This window comes from Uranotaenia lowii, chromosome 2 (assembly GCF_029784155.1).
Source record: "Uranotaenia lowii strain MFRU-FL chromosome 2, ASM2978415v1, whole genome shotgun sequence".
Lineage (NCBI taxonomy): Eukaryota > Metazoa > Arthropoda > Insecta > Diptera > Culicidae > Uranotaenia > Uranotaenia lowii.
In genome coordinates this window covers 297,623,552-297,646,641 of record NC_073692.1, presented here as the reverse complement: position 1 = coordinate 297,646,641, position 23,090 = coordinate 297,623,552, and the positions used below count along the sequence as shown (strand labels likewise).

The window sequence follows — 23,090 nt, the reverse complement described above, 5'->3', positions numbered from 1 at the left end:
AGCTCTCATTATTTTTGCCGTTAAGTTTGTTAGTTAGCCCAACTGTATACAAAATTTTGAGGATATTCATTGAAAGGTAAATTTTTTATAACATAAAACATTTGAAAAATCCTTAACTGCGCAGAATTAGGGCCGTTCACGGTACTGTTTAAAATTTTTGAAGTTTGAGCGAGATATCGTGAAAATGCCTAACTAAATTAGCAATTTTTTACTGGTTATATCTTCTGAGTTTGGACGAGTTCGGTTACATATTTTACAGTTTTGCAATCAGAAAAGTGTCACCTTTTAAACTATTTACAACTCAAAGCGCCAATTGTGATCTTCATAGTGTAAATGTCAATAGAATAGATTTTTTTTCGCCACGAACAGTCTTCGGGCGCGGACGCGTTTGCATTTTGCTCCGCAATTAATTTTGTATATATTTTTTTTTCTTACGAACCGACAACGTCGCGAGTTCTTGACCGTTCAAAGTAGTGTATCGCGTTGAACAATTATTTTACAAACATGCCGTGCGGTGTTATTTCGTGCAGCATTAACGACGACCGCTTTCTCTGGAAGTGCGAATTCTGCAATAAAAAATACCATGCTGCCTGTGTCGGAGTTCAAAGTATAACCTAAGGGTGAGTTAGCCTGCCCAGCATCTATAAGAACCCCCCTCAATATGCCTCAGGGTCGGCTATCCGCGTTCTAGCTAGCACAAGAAAACACGGAGCTTTGTGAACACGAACTTTCCCCGTTTGTTGTTTATTGGGTTGATGGGTCGACAAGATGGTTTCTACCACTAAGATTTCACAAAAACGTAGACTCTTCCTACCTTGACGATGACTGCCAATGATGAACTCCTGGGCTGCCCCAGCACCTCACTCCCTTCCGCCTACTTCCGTTGAACTACGCTGCGGCGCAAGGTGAGTAAACCGGTGGACTTTTGGCGTGGCTCTTCTTCGGCTGACCCTTCCGATTTCCGGACCACCAGGTGTTGACGGTTACCTGGATGTGGTGTACTGTCGGACCACTCGGCGTTGACGGCTGCCTGGGTGTGGTGGGAACTGCTACGCTGTCGTGACGGGGCCTCTTGAGATTTGCCTCGCTTAACCGTTGGCTTTCTCCAGACTAGCTGCAGTCCTCCAGTGGAAGGGTATAAATCCAACAAACATAAAGGGGTCCTGTTGGCGCAATGGGACAAAACGAAAGTGGATTAGGAACCATTCCAGTGGGCCAGTTCATCATCCCTTAGGATTCCGGGGCGGCAATCACGTCTCACCTGGTTGTAGTGTGATTATTTTTCACTGTTCGCACTATCGGTTGAACCGTATGATATGGACGTTGTTTGTGGAGTGATTGTCGTAGCTGTAGGTCATCGCCCCGGATCTGAACTTTCGGCTCCGTCCTGGGATTCCGCCCCATTGCGCCGCTTTCGAAGCCCGCCTATGGCTGCCCATCTGTGCGTTTCAATCAGCGCCCTCTGTTGGTCAGCATCTTACTCGACCATTACCTAGCCATTATTTGCGTATGGCGTCGGTGGTGTAGGGTACGGTCCGCCTCCACTCCCCACAGCGCTTCCTGTGCACATTTACATTTATGTCGACGATTCTCACTGACCTTGGGCTTCTCACCCACGCACTGGTTACACTCTCGCACGGCTCGGGTAAAAAAAATATTAGCAAGCTAATATTTTTTTAGTTTATAACACTTGAAGTAGTATATCAGTTGCGTACCTGCTGAACCAGACACTTCCTTCCCGGAGCTTGACAAAGTACCATTTTTTTACGAAGACAAGTCTAAACGCTTATGTCCTGTCGAAGCCTACGCCGTTCAGTCCGAAAAGAGAAACCAATTCCCAATGTCTTGTGGGTCGGGGTCATAGGGTATCATCATCGAATTAAATCGACTCCACGCAGTTTAAAGGTTTATGGCCTTCTACTGACCATCAACGTTTCGCAACTCCGGTCTCCAGCGATCCCACGACAATTGTTTAATAACCCCGTTCAATGAGAATCAAAGCGACATTTACTTATTACGACCAAAATTAATCTAATAGTTATTTAAAACGTTTTAAATTTAATAATTAAAAGCTAATTTCACCTAAAATAAATAATAAATAACATATACACAGCTAATTTTCATAACGCCACATAATTTCCTGACGTTTCACATTTTTTTATACTGGGAGTTGAATTTGGGTTACTTTGTACTAAAACGATAAAAAAAAACGGCCAGTTGCGTGTAGCTCAATTCGCTCAATAAACTATCGTGCACCTGTCAAATTGATATTCATTTGCAACGTGTTTCAATGGAAAGTTTGCTGCGGATGTTCGGACCACCGGAACTCGGATGGAATCCGGAAACTCCTTCGGGTAAGTGGGCGCCTTACAATTATTAAATTGTTTTCCAGTCTTTGTGGGAAATTGTGCACATTTCCCAGTATCCTAATCATACTTTTATTGTAAAATTTCACTATCTTTCAGGTTGGACCAGATTTCCACCGGGACCGGGGTTCCGAAAAATGACCATTTTATGGAAATGTATGTACGCCATGGATATGACGAACGGCAACCTACACTCCATTCGAGGGAGCAGGTGGAAAGGCAGTTTGAGTCTTCTGGATTTTCAGGAATTGCAACGGGGCTGGATTTTAGCAGAGACAAAGTTACAGGGTGAGTTTGGGTTTATTTTTTTTTTAAATTGCCCAGGGATTACATGTTAATTCCTATGTTGGGCTCAAATTTTGCTGAAGAAATGGTCGTGCAATTGCACTTTTTATTTATTCTGTTTCTTTTAAGAATTGCGATGATTTGATTATTATATGCCATTCTGCTGCTGGTGCTGCGATGTTTTTTTTTTTTTTTTTTTAATGAGAACTTGCATGCAAGTTCCATATGCGGATCATAATTGTAACAGTATTGCGGATGTTGTTTGCAACATTGACCGATTTGTTTTTCCTGGATTGAAATTTTGATTCTGTAATGAGTTACTGTCTCAGGATTAAAACTCTTTTACGATCCAAATGTTTAACTGAACTTTCTAGATGTCCAAACTTTTTGATGAATCGCAAAATTAAAACGGAACGCTTATTCAATCGGGAACCAATGTTTTTTTAATGTCTTCGCAGACCCCTCCGTAGTGCTTTTGGAACTATCCATCTCCGTTAAGCAGACTCAGATGCGATATTGATGAGCTTGCATACGGGTTGATGAATTCATTTGCAATTGAAGGGGGGGGGGGGGGGGGGGTGCATTGTGAGGGTATTGATCATTTCTGCATAGTATAATTTTTTTTTCTTTTTTTTTTTTTTTTAATTTTAACGCTTTTTATGATCTCCTGTTTCTTCTCACAACGGTGATTATTCAATTCGGTTTTGCAATTTGATTTTTAAACAAAACGAGCTTTCAGTTTATTTGCTTCTCTTTTATCGGAAAAGTCTTTTTTTTATTATGCCTTCAAATCAGCAGCCGAAAAAATTCCTAAGGGTTTACCTTTTAGGTCTGATACCTCGTAGGAACTGGTACCTTTTTTCGCCACGATTACGCAGGGCAAATATTGTGGACCAAGTTTCGCGTTGAATATTTTGCTTGCCGAAGATAGGTTGTGGGTACGTTTGAACACTCTTTGCCCGATATTGAATGTTGGCGAATATCTCTTGTGCCTGAGGTCGTAATGGCTCTTGGTGGATTCGTAGGTTTTTTTAAGGTTTGTCTTCACAAAATCATGAGTCTTTTTACAGACTTCTCGCATTCGATTCACCCTACCTTCTTCGTCGACTTCTTCCTCATCTTCCAATCTATGATCAGTGCCACGGATGACCATTTCATGGCCAAAAATTATTCGATGGGGAGTAAATTTTGTTGAGCCATGAAGCGTGGTGTTCAAGACAAATTCAATTTCGTTGATTTTTGAATCCCACAACCTTTGGTCAATCCGAACATAGGAACGAATCATCGCGTTGATAGTTCGATTTAATCGTTCCGTCGGATTAGCTTGACTTCGGTAGCGCGAATTGGCCCAATGTTGGACTTCGTATTTGCTCAACAATTCCCTGAATTCTTTTGAGTGAAACGTCGAAGCGTTGTCAGTTATAGCGATTTGGGGAACAGCGAATCTTCGAAACCACCTTTCTTCCAGAATATTGCACAGACTTGTACTGCCAATCTTCTTCACCGGAACAAGCAAGCAGTACTTAGAAAAAAGGTCCATGACCACTAATAAGTGTGCATTGCCTTGTTTGCTCCGGGGAAGAGACTGTATATAATCCATACAGATAATCTGGAAGGGTTTAGAGGCGATTCGCTGTTTTCCCATTTCGGGTGTAACTGACAACGTCGAGTGCTTGTTTTCTTTGCAAGCTTCGCAACCCGCTATGTACTTTTTCAAGTCAGCGTACATTCTGGGCCAATAGTACCTTTGTTTGACTTTCGCGAGGCATTTTTCGAAACCAATATGCATACTTTCGTCGTGTTCTTGCCTCATGAGACGGTTTCGGGCAAGTTTAGGGACACACTCTTTCCATTCGAAGCGATAGTCCAGAACATCCGATCTTGTGGACACAAACTTGAACAATCTGTTGCCCTCAATCCGGAAGTCCAAATATTTTTCTGGGTCGGCTTCCACAGCTTTGAACAAGTTTGTGTACCAAGCGTCTTCCGTCGATTCTATCGATTCGATGGATCGAGATAGGGCATCAGCCACGACATTATCTTTGCCTTTCCGGTGCCTTACCTCCATGTCATACTGTTGGAGGGTGATGCTCCACCTACTCAGCCGCGATGAAGATTTCCATTTGGCTCTCATTATGAATGAGAGCGCCGATGAGTCGGTGACTAGAGTGAACCTAGAACCTTCGATATAACACCTAAACTTCTCGATACATCGAAGAGCTGCTAGACCTTCTTTCTCCGCCGCATGGTAGTTCAGTTCTGCTCCTCGTAGCTTTTCTGAGTGGTAGGCAATCACTTTCTCCTCCCCCCCTTGACGTTGGGTAAGAACACCGGCAAGAGCAACATCGCTGGCGTCCGTTTGGACACTGAACGGAAGGTTGAAGTCCGGATTGGCCATTACGGGCGCGGTGATGAGTTTTTCCTTGATGGCTCGGAATGCTGATTCTGCTGCAGGACTCCACTGAACCTTTTTAGGTTTGTTTTTTAACAAATCCGTCAATGGTCCAGTGAGTTCACTAAATCCGTCGATGAACCTCCGGTAGTAGTTGACCATACCGAGGAATCGGCGTAGTGATCGCACTGAGTTTGGGGCCTCAAACCCCAGGATCGCTTTGACGCGATCCGGGTTAGGCCGGAGTCCTTCTCTTGAAAGGATATAGCCCAAATAGGGCAGTTCTCTGCAGCAGAATCGAGATTTCTCAAGGTTAATGGACAAGTTAGCTGCCCTTAACCGTTGTGCCAAGTCGGCCAACCTTTCGATGTGCTCTTCAAATGTCTGGCTGATGACCACTATGTCGTCTAAATAAACGAATACATATGGTTCGAGCACTCCATGGCCCAGAACGCGGTCGAGAAGCTTGCAAAGGCACGCAGCGGAATTGATGAGTCCGAACGGCAGTCTCCGAAATCTGAAGAGGCCTTTCCCGGGAATTGAGAAAGCTGTTAAGTCTCTCGACTGTTCTGCTAATGGGACCTGTAGGAATGCTTGGGTGAGATCTATGGTGGACAAAAATTTGAAGGGACCGAGATGGCTTAAAATTCTATTTTGATGAGGCAAAGGGTAGGCATCCCTTTTTGTCCTTTCGTTCAGCTTACGAGCGTCAAGACACAAGCGGACGTCCTCGCTGTTCTTTTTAGTAACAGGAACCACTGGAAGAGCCCAATCTGATTCTGAAGGTTCTATTATACCTTCCAGAATCATATTGTCCACAGCCTTATGGATTTTCTTCTGTATCTCGGGGCTCCAAGGATACGGATTCTTACGAACCGGATCTGCATCCTTGAACTCACCCTTGATTTCAATTGTGTGTTCCATAAGGTGTGTTGATCCTAACTCCCCTGGCACTGCTACCAAGAACCTCCCTTTGACCTCATCTAATAGAGATTTTTGCTCATCGTTGATCTCGTCCTCTTCCTGAGACTCCGTTTCTGGTTCTGGTTGTTCCACGGTCTCAACGAATTCGTCAATGGTCGGTCGTATTCCAAACAGCTGCCAAAAGTCGTATCCCAAAATACAACGACGATTGAGATCTGGTGCAATGACAACTGAGAGGATTTTCGTCCGGCCATTGAACGAAATCGGAATGTCACAAGTCCCTACTACTGATAAATTTTGTCCCGAGGCAGTTTTTAGCGACAGTTTCGATGGTTTGATCTTCAGATTGAGCTTTTCAATTAATTTCTTTCCTCCAATTCCGAGGATTGTTTTAGCTGCCCCACTATCCAACAAACCGGTGACCGAAATTCCAAATATTTCTACTTTTGCAAAAGGTCTGGGGTCGTTGCTTAGGGTGACGAGCATAGAGGCTATCTCATTGTCCTTCGTAACGTCCTCCTTCACTTGTGCAAAGCCTAGTTTTTCTAAAAGGTCTGATGTTCGGGAAGATTTGTGAGGTCTTTTTGTATTTTGAAGACTATCTCGCCTCATTGAGAAGTCTTCTTGGCGTTTTTTAATTCACAATACGGACAGTCTCTGGTTAGGAATCCAGGAAAACCACAATTTTGGCAGAACACGTTTAATTTTTCCCTGCACTGTTCAAACTTATGTCCCTCCTCGTGACAGTTCATGCATACATTCCGCTTTAACGGAATGTAAGCATTCACTATCCGTTGGAGAGCACTGGTTTGACTAGTGCCGGGTTGGGGATTTTCAAATTTGCTATCTCTAGTTTTATTATTATTGGAGTAAGAATTATTCTTTTCCTGTTTTTTGATATCATTACCACGGTTCTCAAAACTTGATTTTCCGTAATATTGCGAGTTTTCTCTGCCCGTATTTCGATTACGTTCTTGATTGGGATTGTTCGCATAACGGTTTCTTGTTTGAAAGTTGTTACTTTTACTTTGTGTTTCAGATCTCACTCTACTGACTTCTTCAATTTGTTCCGACCGAAACCCCGGCCTGCTATCCTTCCGTTTATACGCTTGCCAATTTATCGCGTCGAACTTCTTCCCGAACTCCTTCATTTTCGCGATGGAATCGATATTGGCGGCGAGCATTGCGATTCTACAATCTTCACGCGTGTTACGGAACAGAACTTCAAATCTACGTTTTTCCGGCCATGGTTGAGACATAGCACGAAAAATTCTTGCCATCTCCAGATAGAAATCTTGAAATTTTTCGCGTTGGCCTTGTTTGCGATTGTTGGCCTGTCTTTCGAACACGAAGTCGATGTCATAGGGCAAAAACTCTTGTTTTAACTCTTTGACTAATTCATCCCAACTTCCTAATTGGCTATCACCGTTTATCTCCATCAGCCACGATCTTGCTTTCTGGGTAAACAAGTGATGCGCGTTTTGGAGTAAATCAACTTCTGAAAAACCGTTTGCTTTGGCGTTAAACTCTATCTCCTTTAGAAATTCGTTTAAATATCTACCGTTGTCTAGCCCGTCGTATGTAATTTTCCATTTATATATTGGCAATTTATTATGATTATCGCGAGAAATATTCTGTTTAAAGTTATCCAAATTGTTCAATTGAATGTTTCTTTCAACATGATCTTTTTGGTTTGAGCTCTTTACGCTACTTAGGGATTCGTTTCTTTCTTTAATCCAGTCTAAAAAGTTTATGGGTTCTTTTTCTGATTTTTCACTACTTTCTAATTTTTGCTCTTCCAAACGTGTCTCAAGTGCCGTTTTAAATTGCGTTTCATGTTTTTTACTAGACAAGTTAGTTTCTAAGATTTGAATGCGTTTAACAAGTTGGTCAACAACCGAAGTTAGTTGCCGGTTTTCTAAAACCACTTTATCAAATTCTGATCTTGGCACGTTTAGATGAACTAACTCCAAATCATTTTTGTTTTGACCCTGTGAGTTGCTTTCAATTGGAATAGCTTCCGCTGTTTTCGGTGGATTAACTTCCCTTAAGGGTGCCACTTCTTGCTCAGTTACACCCACACCTTCTTCCTCTTCAGCACGAAGTTGATGTATGGTGCTGTTGATGAGCTCTAATTCAGCTCTTCGTACTTCTGGAATAGGGGAAGTTAATGAAAAAAACACGCTGAGTAAGCGCACGCACTCACTAGCAGCAGTAGCAATTTCGTCCAAATAGGAACCCGTTGCAATTTTTTGTAATCTACTGAACCGGAACAGCAGGTGGATGAGCCTTGTTTTAAAACTTTGCTCAGGGGCTTTTTTAGAGTTTCTTTTGTCCAAATGACCTTTAATACTTTGCAATTTATCAACGCATACCTCCAATTCTTGAATTGTCGATAGCCCAATAAATGCATGACTAACATCGCTTTTTTGTTTTTCTTCTTTCAGCAAAGACCTCAACAACCGCTCTTGTTGCTTCCGTGTACCAGAAACCGTTGCGCCTCGGAGAACCAATTCATGTTCCAGCTCGTCGACTGTGAGATGGGCACCGTTCATCGACTGGTACTGGAGAAGCAGATGTGCCATTTCCATTTCGTGGAATTGCTCAGTGGAAGACATGAATATGGACGATAAAAGAACACAGCTGATATTCAACTGAAAACCCAATTAAACTCAACTACACCTGTACACAAAACTCAATGGTTTTAATTCAAACTGCCCAGTTTACCGTAGATTTAGTTCAGCAAATGTTTAATGTAAGTAATCTTCTTTTTTTTTTAATTTAAAATCACGATGCTTAATTGAATATCAATAAAACAAGTTTCAGCACTGTGTTTTATTGCCTCAACTTTTTCCCGCTTTAAAATACGAAACAATTAAAATTTTACTAAGTTTACAACCAAATTATTATAAAGTTATTGATTAACAACTCCACAAACAAAAACTTCAAACTTCGATTCTCATTGAACTTGGCTGGTTTTCTATTCTTCCTAAATGAACCAAGACCCCTTCAAAACAGTCCACGTTGTCGACCCAAAATCGTAGCCTTTTTTGTACAAATTGTTCAAGGCGGTCCAGAAGGTCTCGGATGTTTTCCCAGAGACTTCTGCAAAAACCAATAACTACTAAACTTCAAGCGTTTCCCTGCACAAACTAAAATAGCGGATCTATTTTAGTTGAGCGCCAAGTATAACCTAAGGGTGAGTTAGCCTGCCCAGCATCTATAAGAACCCCCCTCAATATGCCTCAGGGTCGGCTATCCGCGTTCTAGCTAGCACAAGAAAACACGGAGCTTTGTGAACACGAACTTTCCCCGTTTGTTGTTTATTGGGTTGATGGGTCGACAAGATGGTTTCTACCACTAAGATTTCACAAAAACGTAGACTCTTCCTACCTTGACGATGACTGCCAATGATGAACTCCTGGGCTGCCCCAGCACCTCACTCCCTTCCGCCTACTTCCGTTGAACTACGCTGCGGCGCAAGGTGAGTAAACCGGTGGACTTTTGGCGTGGCTCTTCTTCGGCTGACCCTTCCGATTTCCGGACCACCAGGTGTTGACGGTTACCTGGATGTGGTGTACTGTCGGACCACTCGGCGTTGACGGCTGCCTGGGTGTGGTGGGAACTGCTACGCTGTCGTGACGGGGCCTCTTGAGATTTGCCTCGCTTAACCGTTGGCTTTCTCCAGACTAGCTGCAGTCCTCCAGTGGAAGGGTATAAATCCAACAAACATAAAGGGGTCCTGGTTGTAGTGTGATTATTTTTCACTGTTCGCACTATCGGTTGAACCGTATGATATGGACGTTGTTTGTGGAGTGATTCTCGTAGCTGTAGGTCATCGCCCCGGATCTGAACTTTCGGCTCCGTCCTGGGATTCCGCCCCATTGCGCCGCTTTCGAAGCCCGCCTATGGCTGCCCATCTGTGCGTTTCAATCAGCGCCCTCTGTTGGTCAGCATCTTACTCGACCATTACCTAGCCATTATTTGCGTATGGCGTCGGTGGTGTAGGGTACGGTCCGCCTCCACTCCCCACAGCGCTTCCTGTGCACATTTACATTTATGTCGACGATTCTCACTGACCTTGGGCTTCTCACCCACGCACTGGTTACAAAAGACAGCGGGAGCATTTTATCTCCGCATTTATGGTACCAATGTGTGCCGACTGCCAACCAACTTTACGGAAGGAAGTGGACGTAAGAAAGTTGCTTTATCAACAGGAGCAACTAGTGGATGCAATCCATTCACAAACGGACACTAACCATCGCATCGCTGCTGATCTAAAAAAATTCTGCTTAGTCTCAGAATTATTCGACAGCATCGAGCACTTGCTCAACGATGTAAAAGAAACGTTGGCAAATGTAAATAAAAACAACTCAAACATGTGCAGCGCGGTCGGAAAGCACATGAAGGCGTATGACTCACAGTTGAATATGACAATGACACACATCAACGAGTCAAACTCAACTACTTCAGCCAACATAATTAAGCACTTGGACGAACGGCTAAATTGCCTTAGGAACGACCTTGCAACACCAATGAAGGAAGCGGAGCAGGAAATTCCCCAAGGGACGGACAGCAGCATTCTTCATATACTTGAGGAGGTAAAATTAGTGTCAGAAGCTATTTCCAACTTCCAGATGAAATCTCAAGAAGTCATAATACCTCATCAGACTCTGGAAAAAGAATTAGCTGAAGTCAGCCAAAAAAGCGCTCTTCCTAAAAATGACCATACATCCCCTGGATGGAGATTTTTGGGCAACAAATGGCACTGGAAGCTTGACTGGACACAATTTGATGCTAAACAACGCTCTCGTAGACTCCAAGAAAAAGCTGCTGAAAAATCTCGTCGAAAGAAACGTAACCAAAAACGACAAAATTATGCCAATGACAAACAAAATTACTACAACAACAACAAAAGCAACAACAAAAACAGCAAGAACAACAACAATATCAACAGCAACTACAACACGAACAACAAAAGCAACAACAATATCAAGCACAACGTTACTCACATCAATAACAGGAACAACAACAATAACAACAACAGCAACAGAAACAAAAACCATAGAAACAGCAGCAACCATCCACAACTACCACTAGACAAAAACTTACTGGCTATGGCGAAAACACAATTTTCTGGTCCACCATCATCCATCGAACATCCTATTGCGGGCCTTTCAACGACCACATCAAAAGCACGGTTCATCAGCTTCAGAAAAGGAGAGACAATCAACGCAGATCACTCTAACGTCATGAGGCATAAAGACCACGAATCCAAGGAATTGAACAATTCATTACCACAAATCAATGACGGCAGCCAATTCGAACTAGATCCTTTACGTCCTCCCATTGTCCGCCTCACTGAACAATCGTTGGAAGGAGACGGTCGTTTTTTGAAGGCAAGACTACGTGACCCAAAAATCATGAAAGTGGTCCGTATGTATCTTGCATTCCTAAAGGACCAGCCGGCAACTGTCTGTATTGAAGGAATGACGTCGACGAGCATCGAAATGATGCTAGCATCGGAGGGCCTACCCACTGCTCCTGACCACCTGCAGCGCATCTTTACAGAAGTACATCAGGAGTTCGGGGTGGGCGCGGCAGACGCTGTTGCTGATCTACAATCAGCGATTTTTGACCAGCGAGCGGACTCATCGTCTACAACAACTTCGCGAAAGCACCAATAAGTTCCACACTCTCCCTTCAAATTTTCGCAAGTAAGGACGCCTTCTACGGAAGTAGAATTAGATACAAACACTTTTGAAGCAGATGCTTTTAGCAGAAGCTAAAAGCTTTTCTCAGACAATATAGCTCTAAAATGGATATTAAAAGAGTTAGTTTCTCTAATTCACTGCTTGGTGGATTAATCAATTTTTCAAAAAAAAAAACTAATTTTATAGCCCTTGTAATGTTGGTCATTTGTCTCGAAGACACAGGCAAGGTAGTTGCAGCTGCGGACGAAAAACCCCGATTTTTGTGAAAAACATGACCATGGACTCCGAAATGTACTAGGAGGAGTGCCTTAAAAAACGTTTTTTTTTATACATTAGATCTCACAAAGGACCAGTAAAGTTTTCGCCAGATTTGGCAAGCTGCCACTACAGCTAAGGGGTATGTACAATGGTATCGGGCCAACGGATGGATTTTGTCGAAAAGAACATTAACCCATCAAACTGCCCTCAATTCCGCCCTATCGAAAAATTTTGGGCAATTGTCAAGCAGAAGATGAAGAGGAATGGTAGGACGACTCGTGATGCAACAGAGATGAAGAGATTGTGGAACAAAATGGCCGCTGAGGTCAGTGAATAGGGTGTCCAAACTATGATGAGTGGTTCTCGACGAAAAGTTCGAAATTTCATCAAAACAACATCGGAATGATTTTTTTCTTATTTTTACTTTGAAGTGCAATAGAAACCCTACATTTTTAGTACAAAACATTTTTATTTTGTTTTCATAGCTCCGAGATAGACCCTTTTTAATGCGTCCAGATTTTGCGTGATCCATGCTTTAAGGACTGTACTGTACCATCAGCTTCTTTTGTGAAAACCATTGATTTTCGAGTACAGTTTCAAATGTCTATCAACAAGTGAGAATTTTTTTGAAAAACTGTAGTAGTACCACAGAGAACAGACGTACAAGCTAGCCCACGGAACTTGTGTAAAAATTCCAACCTCCTTTTTAAACCAATTTTTGTTTTTTGGCTGGGACACCAGATGTCTCCAAACACACCAAAGAGAACTGTCAAAACAAAACAACAAAATTTGAGTCAGTTTCAAACAGGTCGAATGAGCTACTAGGCATGTTTCAAGAAAATTTCTGTTGGAGCTTCGTAACACATTCGTCATGTTGCATAAAAAATGTATCCTAAAGTTCGCTATTTTCTTCAAACTTGCAAGAAGTATTTAATGTTGAACAATGGGATGCAAATGTGATATGTGAATGAAACCCGCTTGAGATGCCTAGAATCAGTACTGCTGGGTGAGAATGATCGTCAAAATTGCTCTTATTTGACTGGACATAGCCGATGCCTCCTCTGACTACGATAATCGTTCAAGAAATGCGAAAGCTTGATCCAAAAGTTGTCAGTTATTTGTGCCGCAGTAGTACTAAAATATGAATGTAAAATATTGCCAAGTTAAAAGTAGCTCTTAATAATCACATTTATCAAGCAATAAATTGAAGCCGTTCGTTTAACTGAGATATTGGTAAATTTATTCATGAGTTGATATACGATTACGCCGTTTCGAAAACTGAGCACTTAAAAGTTGATTTGTAACTTTTGAACGGCGCAACAGATGGCACTGTTTCCAGTCAATTTTTAACGTATTTTTCTGCTGATTGCTTTTGAATTTTAACACACTTTTCTGAAGACTATTTGTTCGAGCTTGTACGTCTGTTCTCTGTGGTAGTACTGTGGACCTGGTACGAGAATGTGGATAAGATTTCGAGGTTTATTTGGTCTTAGTTCTGAGGGTTTGGGCTTCGTTCCTACGGCCATGTCTGGAAGCATATATATGTAGTTAAAAAAAAATAACGCGGGGTAATGCTACAAAAGATCTAATAACTGGTCGCAGTGATGTCTTCACAACAAAAATAACGTACCAAGCGTCCAATTTAAATTATTTCAATATTCTTCTTTGAGTTTTTCTTAAACATTGATTTTGAAGATAATTGTAACAGTTTAAAGAAAATTTTAATTGTATTTTATATTTAATAGTTCTAATTACTTAGTTGGTTAACTTTTCCGCAATGTTTGTACGTAATGTTTCATCAATAGTTTTGAATTTTGATACCAGATATGTACTTCTTTCTATTTAGATATAATGGTTATAGGCAGGCATTATAAAGCTTAGTTCTTTTAGAAATGGTACAGTTAAGAATGCGTGTATTTCGAAAATCATTCGTTTGAACCAAATACCTACTTTCTATAAAAGGAAATGAAGGTTGTCTTATGATAATTCATAAAAAAATTTGAAAAAAATATTTATCGTTTTGTAAGAAAAAAATCTACTTTATTCTTGATATCTTCCATCGGCCGGCGCATACTTTTTTTCAGTCATGCTATTGATCAGTTTCTCAAACTTATACTTCGTCTAATCTGAATTTTAGGTTGCTACATCTTCCTCCTTCAATTTCTGTTGCTTTTCGGACCAATACTTATCTTTTAAAAGAAACTGAGGGCAATTCAGTGGTTAAAGCTGTTTCAAAATTAACAAAACTTTATTATTTTTGAGACACTTTGAAGCGTTTTAATGAAATTTCTGCTGGCAAAATCTGACAATAACGAAATGAAACCATCATGAGATTGAACTTAAAGTATAATCGGTTAGTATTGATCGTAGGTTGCGAAGGGTACATACAAGATTACTCTTTTTATGCTTTTAAAAACAGCGAAAACCAAAGTTTTCGTTCTGAAAATAATTTTTTTTCTTCAAGAGCAGAATTTTGGCAAATCATTATATTTTATACAAAATAACCCGCAGATACATACTTTAATATACTCGAGACTCATTACTAGGCAACACTATCAGTTTGTCGGAGAAACTTTTTTTTGGACATTTCAGCGTTCCACCCTTAGTTTTTCGCGTATTCCAGATTAAATATGCTGGTATGAGACTTGACTTCCCAGATGATCCTTAATCGTAGTTTGCCGATCATGAGCTTTACTACAATGCTTAATTTGAACTTTGTGAACATTTTTGAGAGTGTTTGCATAATTCTCCACCACTCACACGCAGTAGTTCTTTGAATAATCAACGGTTTTGTCAGATACCAATTTGATAATGATAGATTTTGAAGGAAACTGTGCAACATTATTTTTTTCATTTTCTCTCGCATCGTTAATATCTCAAAAACACATAAATTTAAAATTTTGAAAAAATGAGTAGGATAGTACTTTTTACAGGCAGCAAAACGCTGTTTAAATTTTTAATGTCCGATTCATATTAAACGAGATATAAGCAAAAGAAAGTGTCTCATTTCTAAAAGAACTAAGCTTTACTGTACTTAGAAAATGATTGAAAAATTGAACGCGCAATAGAGATCCTGATAATTATCTAAGTTTGATTGCAATATTGGACAATTTCGTTGTCTGATGATAATTTAAAACAATTAGAAACAACAGTGAAACGGTTCTTCTTCTTCTTCTTCTTACATCAACATGGCCAAAACGTGTAGGCATCCTGGAAAATAAAAGACTTGCGTCTTTCATTTTTCTTTTCAGCGTATTATCTGTTACATATACACTGCAGATATTACTACGGCCAGGCCAACCATGTGATGAAAACCGCGAAAGATACAGGATACAGGGGAGGAATGAAGCGTGGAGATCCCTACCAAACGCTTCATATAATATTTTGAATATGGAAAGACCTAAATATGAATTTATGTCATTTGGGGAAGAATATATGGAACATTGATAAATTAAATGCTGTTAAGCAATTAGGAAATGATGATACTTACTAACATTATACTCACCGCAATAATAATTAGAATATAGAATTTTATACTTGGGTTTTAACAACAGTGAAACGGTTCTGTAGAAATAAAAATAACTGTAGGGAGAAATTCTAGAAAAAAGATAAACTTTAGGCATTTCCGATGCAACCATTTGTACCTTGCACACATGGGACTTATGTGCGAATATGATCAGCTCAACTTTTCGAATGACATGAGCTTTCTCAGTACTTCCATCTGTGACTGTACGTTTTTTATGCAACACGTTATATATGTACAGTTTTATATATTTTAAATATATTTATTTAAATTAATGTAGATTTTTTATTACTAATATTCCAATATTATTCGTAAATACTTTGTTATTTATTTAGTTGCATCGTCAAAATGGTTACGGTGATAAGGAATCTAAATTTTCTTCACAATATCTAATCAGGCAGCAGGTTATTGCCAAGTAAAACGTTTGAAAGCTCAAGCAAAATCTTCAACTGTTCCATATGGTTTCGACGCATGCGCAATGATCAGGAAACTCACAGAGTCTGTAAGCTTTGAGCATAATTTTCCCGAAGCTCTGTTCTAGACTTTGCCCTTTCTATCGAAAGCTACACTTGAAGATAAATTATTGGATTTTTTTTCTTTGACGGTGCTTTTGAAAACATTTTCCAAAAAAAATTATTTTATTCATTATTCGTAAACTTATCCGACAAATCATTTCGCCATTCGTGAAAAATCACAAGAGAAAGTGTACGTAATACTTTCGTACAGAATTACTCTGCAGAGAGCTTCTAATCTTTCGAACAAGCATGTAGGTAACGCATTTTCCGTCTCTGTGTGTACACACGGCAGAAAGCACTTCAACAAGCTTCGCTCACTCAAACTCACTTCCGTTTTCCGCTTCGGCTTTTGTTCGGCATGTTTGTGGGACCATCCATCCACGCCGAGAAGGAATTTCATCCAAGTCAGAGATTTTTGCACACACAAATCGTTTGACGTTCGGCCCAATCGGGTCATAGACGGGTTTTACTCCTGCGGAACACAAAGGAAAATTTCTTTTTTTAATTTTTCTGTTCAGTTAAGGTGAATGGAAGCAAGCACTTTTAATGGAAGAAAATTTCGGGGCGTTGATTCGACCTTTCTACTTTTGCAAGAGGCTAGTTTTGTTGGTTGCTAATCGTACGCGATAGTGAAATATCCCTACCTGAATCAGGGTGATTTTACGGAAAAAGTGAAAAGTTTAGCGTTTTCCATCCCATGATGGAAAGCAGTGAAGTGTAAGGTTCAAACTGCGGTGCTGAAAAGTTGACCCCATCGTTCGTGAATCGTTCCAGAGAGCGGTTGGAAAATAGGCCATCCCGGATTGTGTGGATTATGACTTCGTATCCGGCTTTCGATGGCACCAGCGGAAATCAGGAAGAGGTGTTTTACTCAACCTACGAACCGTCGAAGGAAGGTACGGTAAACTGGAAAAAATTGCAAATGAAAAAAAATGAGCAAATGTTAAAAGGAACTGATCTTCCCAAGCACCGAAATGAATTGGAAAGCATGAAAAATCAATGACATAAGGATGTTTTCTTTTGTGAATGGTTTTTCCGTCCTATCTGTTGTCCAGTTTTAGTTGAGATTTATGGTTTGCTTTGGGTGTCTGCGGAAGATTTTCTTTTGTTCAGCTGGAAGCCAAAATATTGCAGCGTTTATTGATTGGAGTTTTTTCTCGTCCTATTTTCTTCTATTTTCATCTTGGAATGCTCGAAACATGGATGGAAAAAAATCCATTATTAGAAATATTGGAATATGCTATCAAAATCGGTATCGATCCGGGCACCGAAACGAACCTGATCTACCTGGCTCGACAGGGTTTACTACATCCATTGCCGGAAAACTGGAAACCTTGGTAAGTTTAATTTGAAAAGCTTTATTTATCATTCAAGTCTTCCAATAGGACTCCAATGAATGGAGAATGCGTTTTTTTCCTCGTAAAAGTTCTGCTCGTTCAACAGCCTCCCTAAAATTGCGACACTTGACTGGTTTGAAGAGCAAAAAAAATGAACAATTTTGGGTCCGATCAATATCAAGGAGGTAGTTTCGAATTCACCATTGCGTGATTATTGAAATTTACTTTTCTCAGTAAGGATTCCTCTTTGAATATTTTTTTTATTATAATTACTAGCGGATTCCGTACGAACTCCGTTTCACGTTTAACTTCAAATTTGTGATGAGTGTGTGTAAATGGTAAATGGGGTGCATTTTCACGACAATATTGCATTAAAAAAAAAAAAGAAAAAAAAACTAGTGTCACTAGTCAGCTAGTACAAGCTACTATTGTTAGTACCGGTAGAACATAGTTTAACTTGCTTTGAATTGATTTCAACTTGCGACCAGTCAAGTGAAAGGGTTTGACACGTAGTCATTTCTCTTGAACAAAGCCTTTCACTAGAGGGGTCCAGGATTGCAAGTTGAACCGGAGCTAAACTAATTTCCAGCCGTACTAACACTAGTAGTTTGTCTAGCGAACTCGTGACATTAATTTTCGTCATCTACAAGTCAAGCCCTTTCACTAGAAGGGTCGCAAGTTGGAGTCGGAGCTAAACTAATTTCTACTTAGCGATACTAGTGCCGTTAATCGTCATTAGTTTGTTTTAATCTTGCGTTCTATCTTCCAAGAGAAAAGTCATCCAATTAATATTCGAGTCATCTACTTATCACATCGATTTAAATTTTATAGTATTAATTTCCTTGGCATTAAAAGAGTTTTAGACAGTCTAATTCACGGCATTTTAATTAGGCGTGGTTTTAGAAATTTAAAAAAATCGGCCAATAACATCAACTTTAATTTCTAGTGAAAAAAGGGCTCATATCGTGAGGAGGGACATAGATCGTGCACATTGCCCCTTCTCATCCAATTTGATCTCATTGAACTAAATCGAGTGCGAATCTATAATTTTCCCTGCGAGGAAATTATCTATTTTTCCTTAGCTTTTTCATAACAAGGTTTGAGCAAGGTTGACACATCGAAATTTCAATTATTCTCATTTGCAACTTTACGTTCGAAAAAGCAAATATTTGAAATAAGTTATTGACTATCATTGCTATGAATTTAAAACTTTTTTCTATTTTTTAATCAACTCTGAAGTTCAATTTTCATTGTGAATTTTGGTCGAAGAGTTTTATTTTTGTACCTAGATTTTTTTCTGAAATAAAATTATGATTTTTTTTTATTTAATTAGAGAGACTTTTAATTTTTTCAGTTTATTCGTCTCTGGTAAATATTTCGTTAGATTGCATCATACAGTTTACTTATTTTCAGAAAATTTAAAAAAATTTCTGCAGCTTCCCTGTCGTTGCTTAAAATTTCTCGGATATCTATACCTACCTACCTAAGGGTCCGGCGCCGATTGACCGACACATAGGGCTGAGATGAAAGATCTCCACTGCTGGCGATCCGGAGCCAGCGTCTTCACTTGCTGCCAGCCGAGGTTCTCGTCAACTGTGCGGATTTCAGCGGCTAGACTACGCCGCAACGAGCTTTTGGGCCTGCCTCTTCTTCAATGCCCATCTGGATTCCAGTCAAGCGCTTCTCTGCAAATCTCGTTTTCATCTCTTCGCAGCGTGTGCCCAATAGACTGAGCCGATTTGGGGACATTTTTGAATTTCTCAAACCCTGGGGTCTTAAAAGCTTCGTCTTGCTCCAAACTCATCCATGATTTTTTGCAGAATTTTTGTAAGTAATGTTTACATGAGTAAATTTGAACTTTTAGGTTTGTATGGGAAAATTAAATATTTTGTACTGAAAAAATCAACATCATTTTTGTTTCGTCTGTGGAACCGAGCTGATGGGTTTTGTGCCAATTTATAAAATTCCTGAAGGAAATTTTCCACTGATCCACCTTGTCGAAGACTGTAACTTCGTATCTTATTAGGAAAAAAAAAGTTATTAGATGTTTAACAGGGGTATGTCTTTTCGCATTGATCTCTCATATATAAAAGTGGAGGCGTTTTTTTTGTAACACCATCACGTATGAATGGTCGGATGTTATGAAGTGAAATTTGTTATCCGAGGGTTTTCCGGGTCAGAGATGGTTTGTATAATAGTTTCAAGAATCTCACTTTTTTTGGAAGGAGGGTCCCCATACAAAATGATATATAAAAATGGAGGCGTTTGAGAACCCATCACGTATGAATGGTCGATCGTATTGAAGTGAAATGTGGTATCAGAGGGTTTTTCGGATCAAAGATGGTTTGTATAAAGGCGGGCGCACAATAGCACGTCGCACGTCGCGTCGCGTCAGCTGTCAACGCCGTCGTTGAGTACTAAAACGCTGACGCGACGCACCCGACGATTTTTGCACCACAATACAGCGTCACCAGCGTCACGGATCATAGCAACCACAACACAGTTTGTTTTGGTTCGCTTCTTCCGTTCTGTTATACTACCACACGAAGGAAACCGGAAGGCAGATTTGCGTAGGAAAATTTCATGGAAAAGTAAGACGTCTGAGGACTTGACAGGATGGAGTTACGCTGATCCAACATCCTGAAAGTGTACTGAAGGAAACCTAATAAATATTGGAAAGGGAATGCTGTTTGCTACAGGTGAGGGTCCTGAAATAGTACTGAGAATTTTAAACATAGTTCAATTAAAAAAAAAAATTCTCTTCTGTTTCAAGGTATGCTATACAGGCTTTCATAGGAGTCGGCCTCCAGATGATTTGTTGAATGTTCGGTGGCCGATCGGTGGCGGGGGTTGCACGGTGATAATTTAAAAACATGAGGAGGAAAAATGAAAATTGGTCATAAATGTCTGTTTAGCAATGAAGCACTAGTATTGTTTTTAATTAATGTTTTAAGAAAACCTTCAAATCCGAAAATCCATTTACACCAACATAATGTTGTCATAGGACGGTTCCGTATCATTATAATTAAACATTGATTAGCTCAGAAATAATTCTCAATGACATAATTTCAAAATTTTTGCAATAGAGCATATTAAAAATTGGATGATTATTTGATTTTTGGACCTATTTTTGTAAATCTTCAAAATAAAACATAAAATCGGAACATTAAGAACGTTGCTGACGCGCAACAGTTTTGAATATTTTCAAAAACAGGACGTCGACGCTGAAGAACGGTACTGTATAGAACAAGTTTCGCGTTTTAGTACAATGCCTTCGCTGACGCGACGCATCATTGTGGTGGCTCAAGCGGAAAATAATATTCCCAAAACAAAATGTCAACGCGACGCTGACGCGACGCGACGTCCGACGGGCTATTGTGTGGCGGCCTTAATAGTTTCGAGATTATTACTTTTTATGGAAGAGGGACAACTAGAAACTAGAAACGGGACAAAATTCGAACAACTTGAAGACGATTTTCATGAAAACTGATTCACGAGTACACAGAAGTTAAAGAACTGTAAATATTTTCCAGCGACTTAGGGCAGAAACACAGTGCACGCGAGCGAGCGAGCGAGCGATTTTTGAATGAACCTGAAATGAATTTCGCGCGAACATTTTTCAGGATCGTTCACAGTGTACGCGACGAACGGGATGCGATTTACACTGAGAAAAAACTTCATGGATAGGAAAGAAAATAATATTTATGTAAATCAATTTAAAGGGAATTGAAAGAATAATTTTTAAGAGGTTATTTTTGTTTAAATCATTATGAAATAATTCGTATGTGACATTCAATTAAAATTTTTAACAGCGTCATAATACCATTCAATTATTTTTATTGCCGAATTCACAAACCGGAGTTTTCATCGCTATAAGCGCCGGCGACTTTCACTGACGTAAAATCATGTTGACCCAACAAATCCATGTCACGTGACTCGCAGAATAAGCACCTAAGATTTTATTTCAAAAGCACTTTAATGTAAGATAAATTTGTTCTAGAGTCATATTTATTATTTAATCCTTGCTCATGTTACAGATTGAACGAGTAAAATTTACCTTTTTCTGGATATAAATGTTCTGTGCTCAGCAGTTGAGTGTTTTCTTTGGTTACAGATGTTAGAGCACCTGTATCCGTGGTCCAAACAGCCGGTTTAGACCCAAATTCCGACCCGAGCAACTGTATTGGTGATCGTTTATACCAGTTTCAACTCAACTTTTTTTAGAGCTGGTATAAGGATTGATCCAAAACTGATGAGATTTGGATCCAATTTGACGCAGTTCTAAACCGTTTGACAGTTAATGGAACACGAGTGCAGTTGCCAGTTTTTTCATTGGATCGGATCTAATTTCTTTGGTTCAATTCTTGTATAAATTAGACCCAAGAATAGACCACGAATACAGATGCCCTTAGGATGCTATAAATTTTTCTAGGAGTTTTCACTGTGAGTCCAAGCAACTGATTTTGATCTGGCAGCTGCGTTTCTTTTCCAGTCGACATATTTTGAACTGTATAATCATGATTATTGTAATTTAAGATGAAGGGAAATGATAAATAACTATTTTTGCAGCTAGTACTTTAAATATTTTTCAGCTAATCTACTCTTGTTTTAAATATTTAAAACAATATCCATATATCAATTTCTCTAGGAGAAGTTATTTTATTTGTTCTTAAAGAAAAGGAGCATTTGTTCTTCGAAGAAAATTATTTTTTATAAACCATCTTATTTATTTTGGCATCAAAACTTCACGTTCTTAAAATATTCAAGCAATTAAAAATGGAATAAAAAAATTTTGGATCGTGCGAGACCTGATGACCACGCAATTTGTTTTTTTTGTTGTTATAAATAATTAGAGAAAAAAACGCGCGCCGGTTTATGGAATATGCATCTTATGCAGCTTGGCGAAAAAAATAAATTCGCAATGTTTAAGTTTTCTCCCGAAGTAATGTGTTTTTACAGCACAAAGAGCACAAATTCACCGTGCCGCAAAATAATACGAATTTCTCTTCAGAATTTGCTGGTCTCCATTTCGTCCATATACTGGACAAACGACAGGTATATGCTGCAAAAACTTTGTCATAATTGAAATTGACCTCTGCTTCGAATTTATTTAAAAAGTTAGTCGAGGAAAATCGTTTTTTATTTAAAAATAACGCGATATATTTTCAAATAAAACTGCCGAGAAATAATCTCAGTGCAGGTTCATATGAAGTTTGGGTGAACCAAAACAAAGTATTCACGCGACTGCTGCGACGGATAATTTTCTGAATGGTATTTCGCGCGATAGTACGAATCGCGTCGCTTGCACTGTGAACGGTCTCACATTTTTCAACGTGTTCAAATGAGGTGCGATTCTTCGCGCGAATCGCTCGCTCGCTCGCTCGCGTGCACTGTGTTTCTGCCCTTAGGCTGAAACAAATACCAATTTCTTCTTTTGTCTCCCCCCCCTTCGAAATTTCCAAAAACCCGAAGGGGGAAATAAATAAAGTTTTAAGTATTTCATGGAAATTTTGATAAAAAATTCAAGTATCCGAAAGATTACAAGACCAAAAAAGAAATTTTGGAAGATGGAAGTAATTTCACCATGTGTATTCTTGATTTTATTATATTTTTCAAATAAAAAAATCATTATTTTATAAGTTTTTTGCAATGATATAGCATGCAATTTTTTGCATGTAAGATTTTGTGCAATTTATTCCAATTTATTTGTTTTTCGCATTATTTTTTATTGTCCCCCCCCCCCTCGCGATGTTCCAACTCTGAGTGACAAAAGAAG

The 23,090-nt window shown here is 39.6% G+C and overlaps 3 protein-coding genes across 5 annotated transcripts in view; 2 read left to right on the top strand and 1 right to left on the bottom strand.

Annotated features, from left to right (window-relative positions):
* Positions 1-23,090, top strand: part of LOC129743754 (centrosomal protein of 164 kDa) — a 71,302-nt gene that overhangs the window by 5,102 nt on the left and 43,110 nt on the right. The window contains exons 2-3 of one of the 3 annotated variants that reach the window (XM_055735898.1): positions 16,572-16,873; positions 17,203-17,314. In XM_055735898.1, coding sequence (XP_055591873.1) covers positions 16,792-16,873; positions 17,203-17,314 — 194 coding nt within the window. In that variant the 5' untranslated portion in view covers positions 16,572-16,791. Of the gene's footprint in view, positions 1-16,130; positions 16,874-17,202; positions 17,315-23,090 lie in introns of those variants that run through there. The other 2 variants (XM_055735896.1, XM_055735899.1) reach the window with 2 other exon arrangements.
* Positions 740-1,484, bottom strand: LOC129743755 (uncharacterized). The gene is made up of 2 exons (XM_055735900.1): positions 1,262-1,484; positions 740-1,163 (listed from the first exon to the last, which is right to left on the bottom strand). The coding sequence occupies exons 1-2, from the start codon at positions 1,402-1,404 to the stop codon at positions 875-877; spliced, it is 432 nt and encodes a 143-aa protein (XP_055591875.1). The 5' UTR covers positions 1,405-1,484; the 3' UTR covers positions 740-874.
* LOC129743756 (uncharacterized) lies at positions 2,253-9,361 on the top strand. Its single transcript, XM_055735901.1, has 3 exons — positions 2,253-2,354; positions 2,466-2,654; positions 8,415-9,361. Exons 1-3 carry the CDS (start codon positions 2,291-2,293, stop codon positions 8,504-8,506), a joined length of 345 nt encoding a protein of 114 aa, XP_055591876.1. The 5' UTR covers positions 2,253-2,290; the 3' UTR covers positions 8,507-9,361.

Bases quoted from the DNA above. Each gene is read 5' to 3' on its own strand.
- LOC129743756 (XM_055735901.1), top strand. From the start codon at position 2,291: ATGGAAAGTTTGCTGCGGATGTTCGGACCACCGGAACTCGGATGGAAT. The intron at 2,355-2,465 runs GTAAGTGGGCGC...ACTATCTTTCAG, and splicing joins GAATCCGGAAACTCCTTCGG to GTTGGACCAGATTTCCACCG. The intron at 2,655-8,414 runs GTGAGTTTGGGT...TTCTTCTTTCAG, and splicing joins AGCAGAGACAAAGTTACAGG to CAAAGACCTCAACAACCGCT.
- LOC129743755 (XM_055735900.1), bottom strand. From the start codon at position 1,404: ATGGGGCGGAATCCCAGGACGGAGCCGAAAGTTCAGATCCGGGGCGAT. The intron at 1,164-1,261 runs GTGAGACGTGAT...TTGCGCCAACAG, and splicing joins AATAATCACACTACAACCAG to GACCCCTTTATGTTTGTTGG.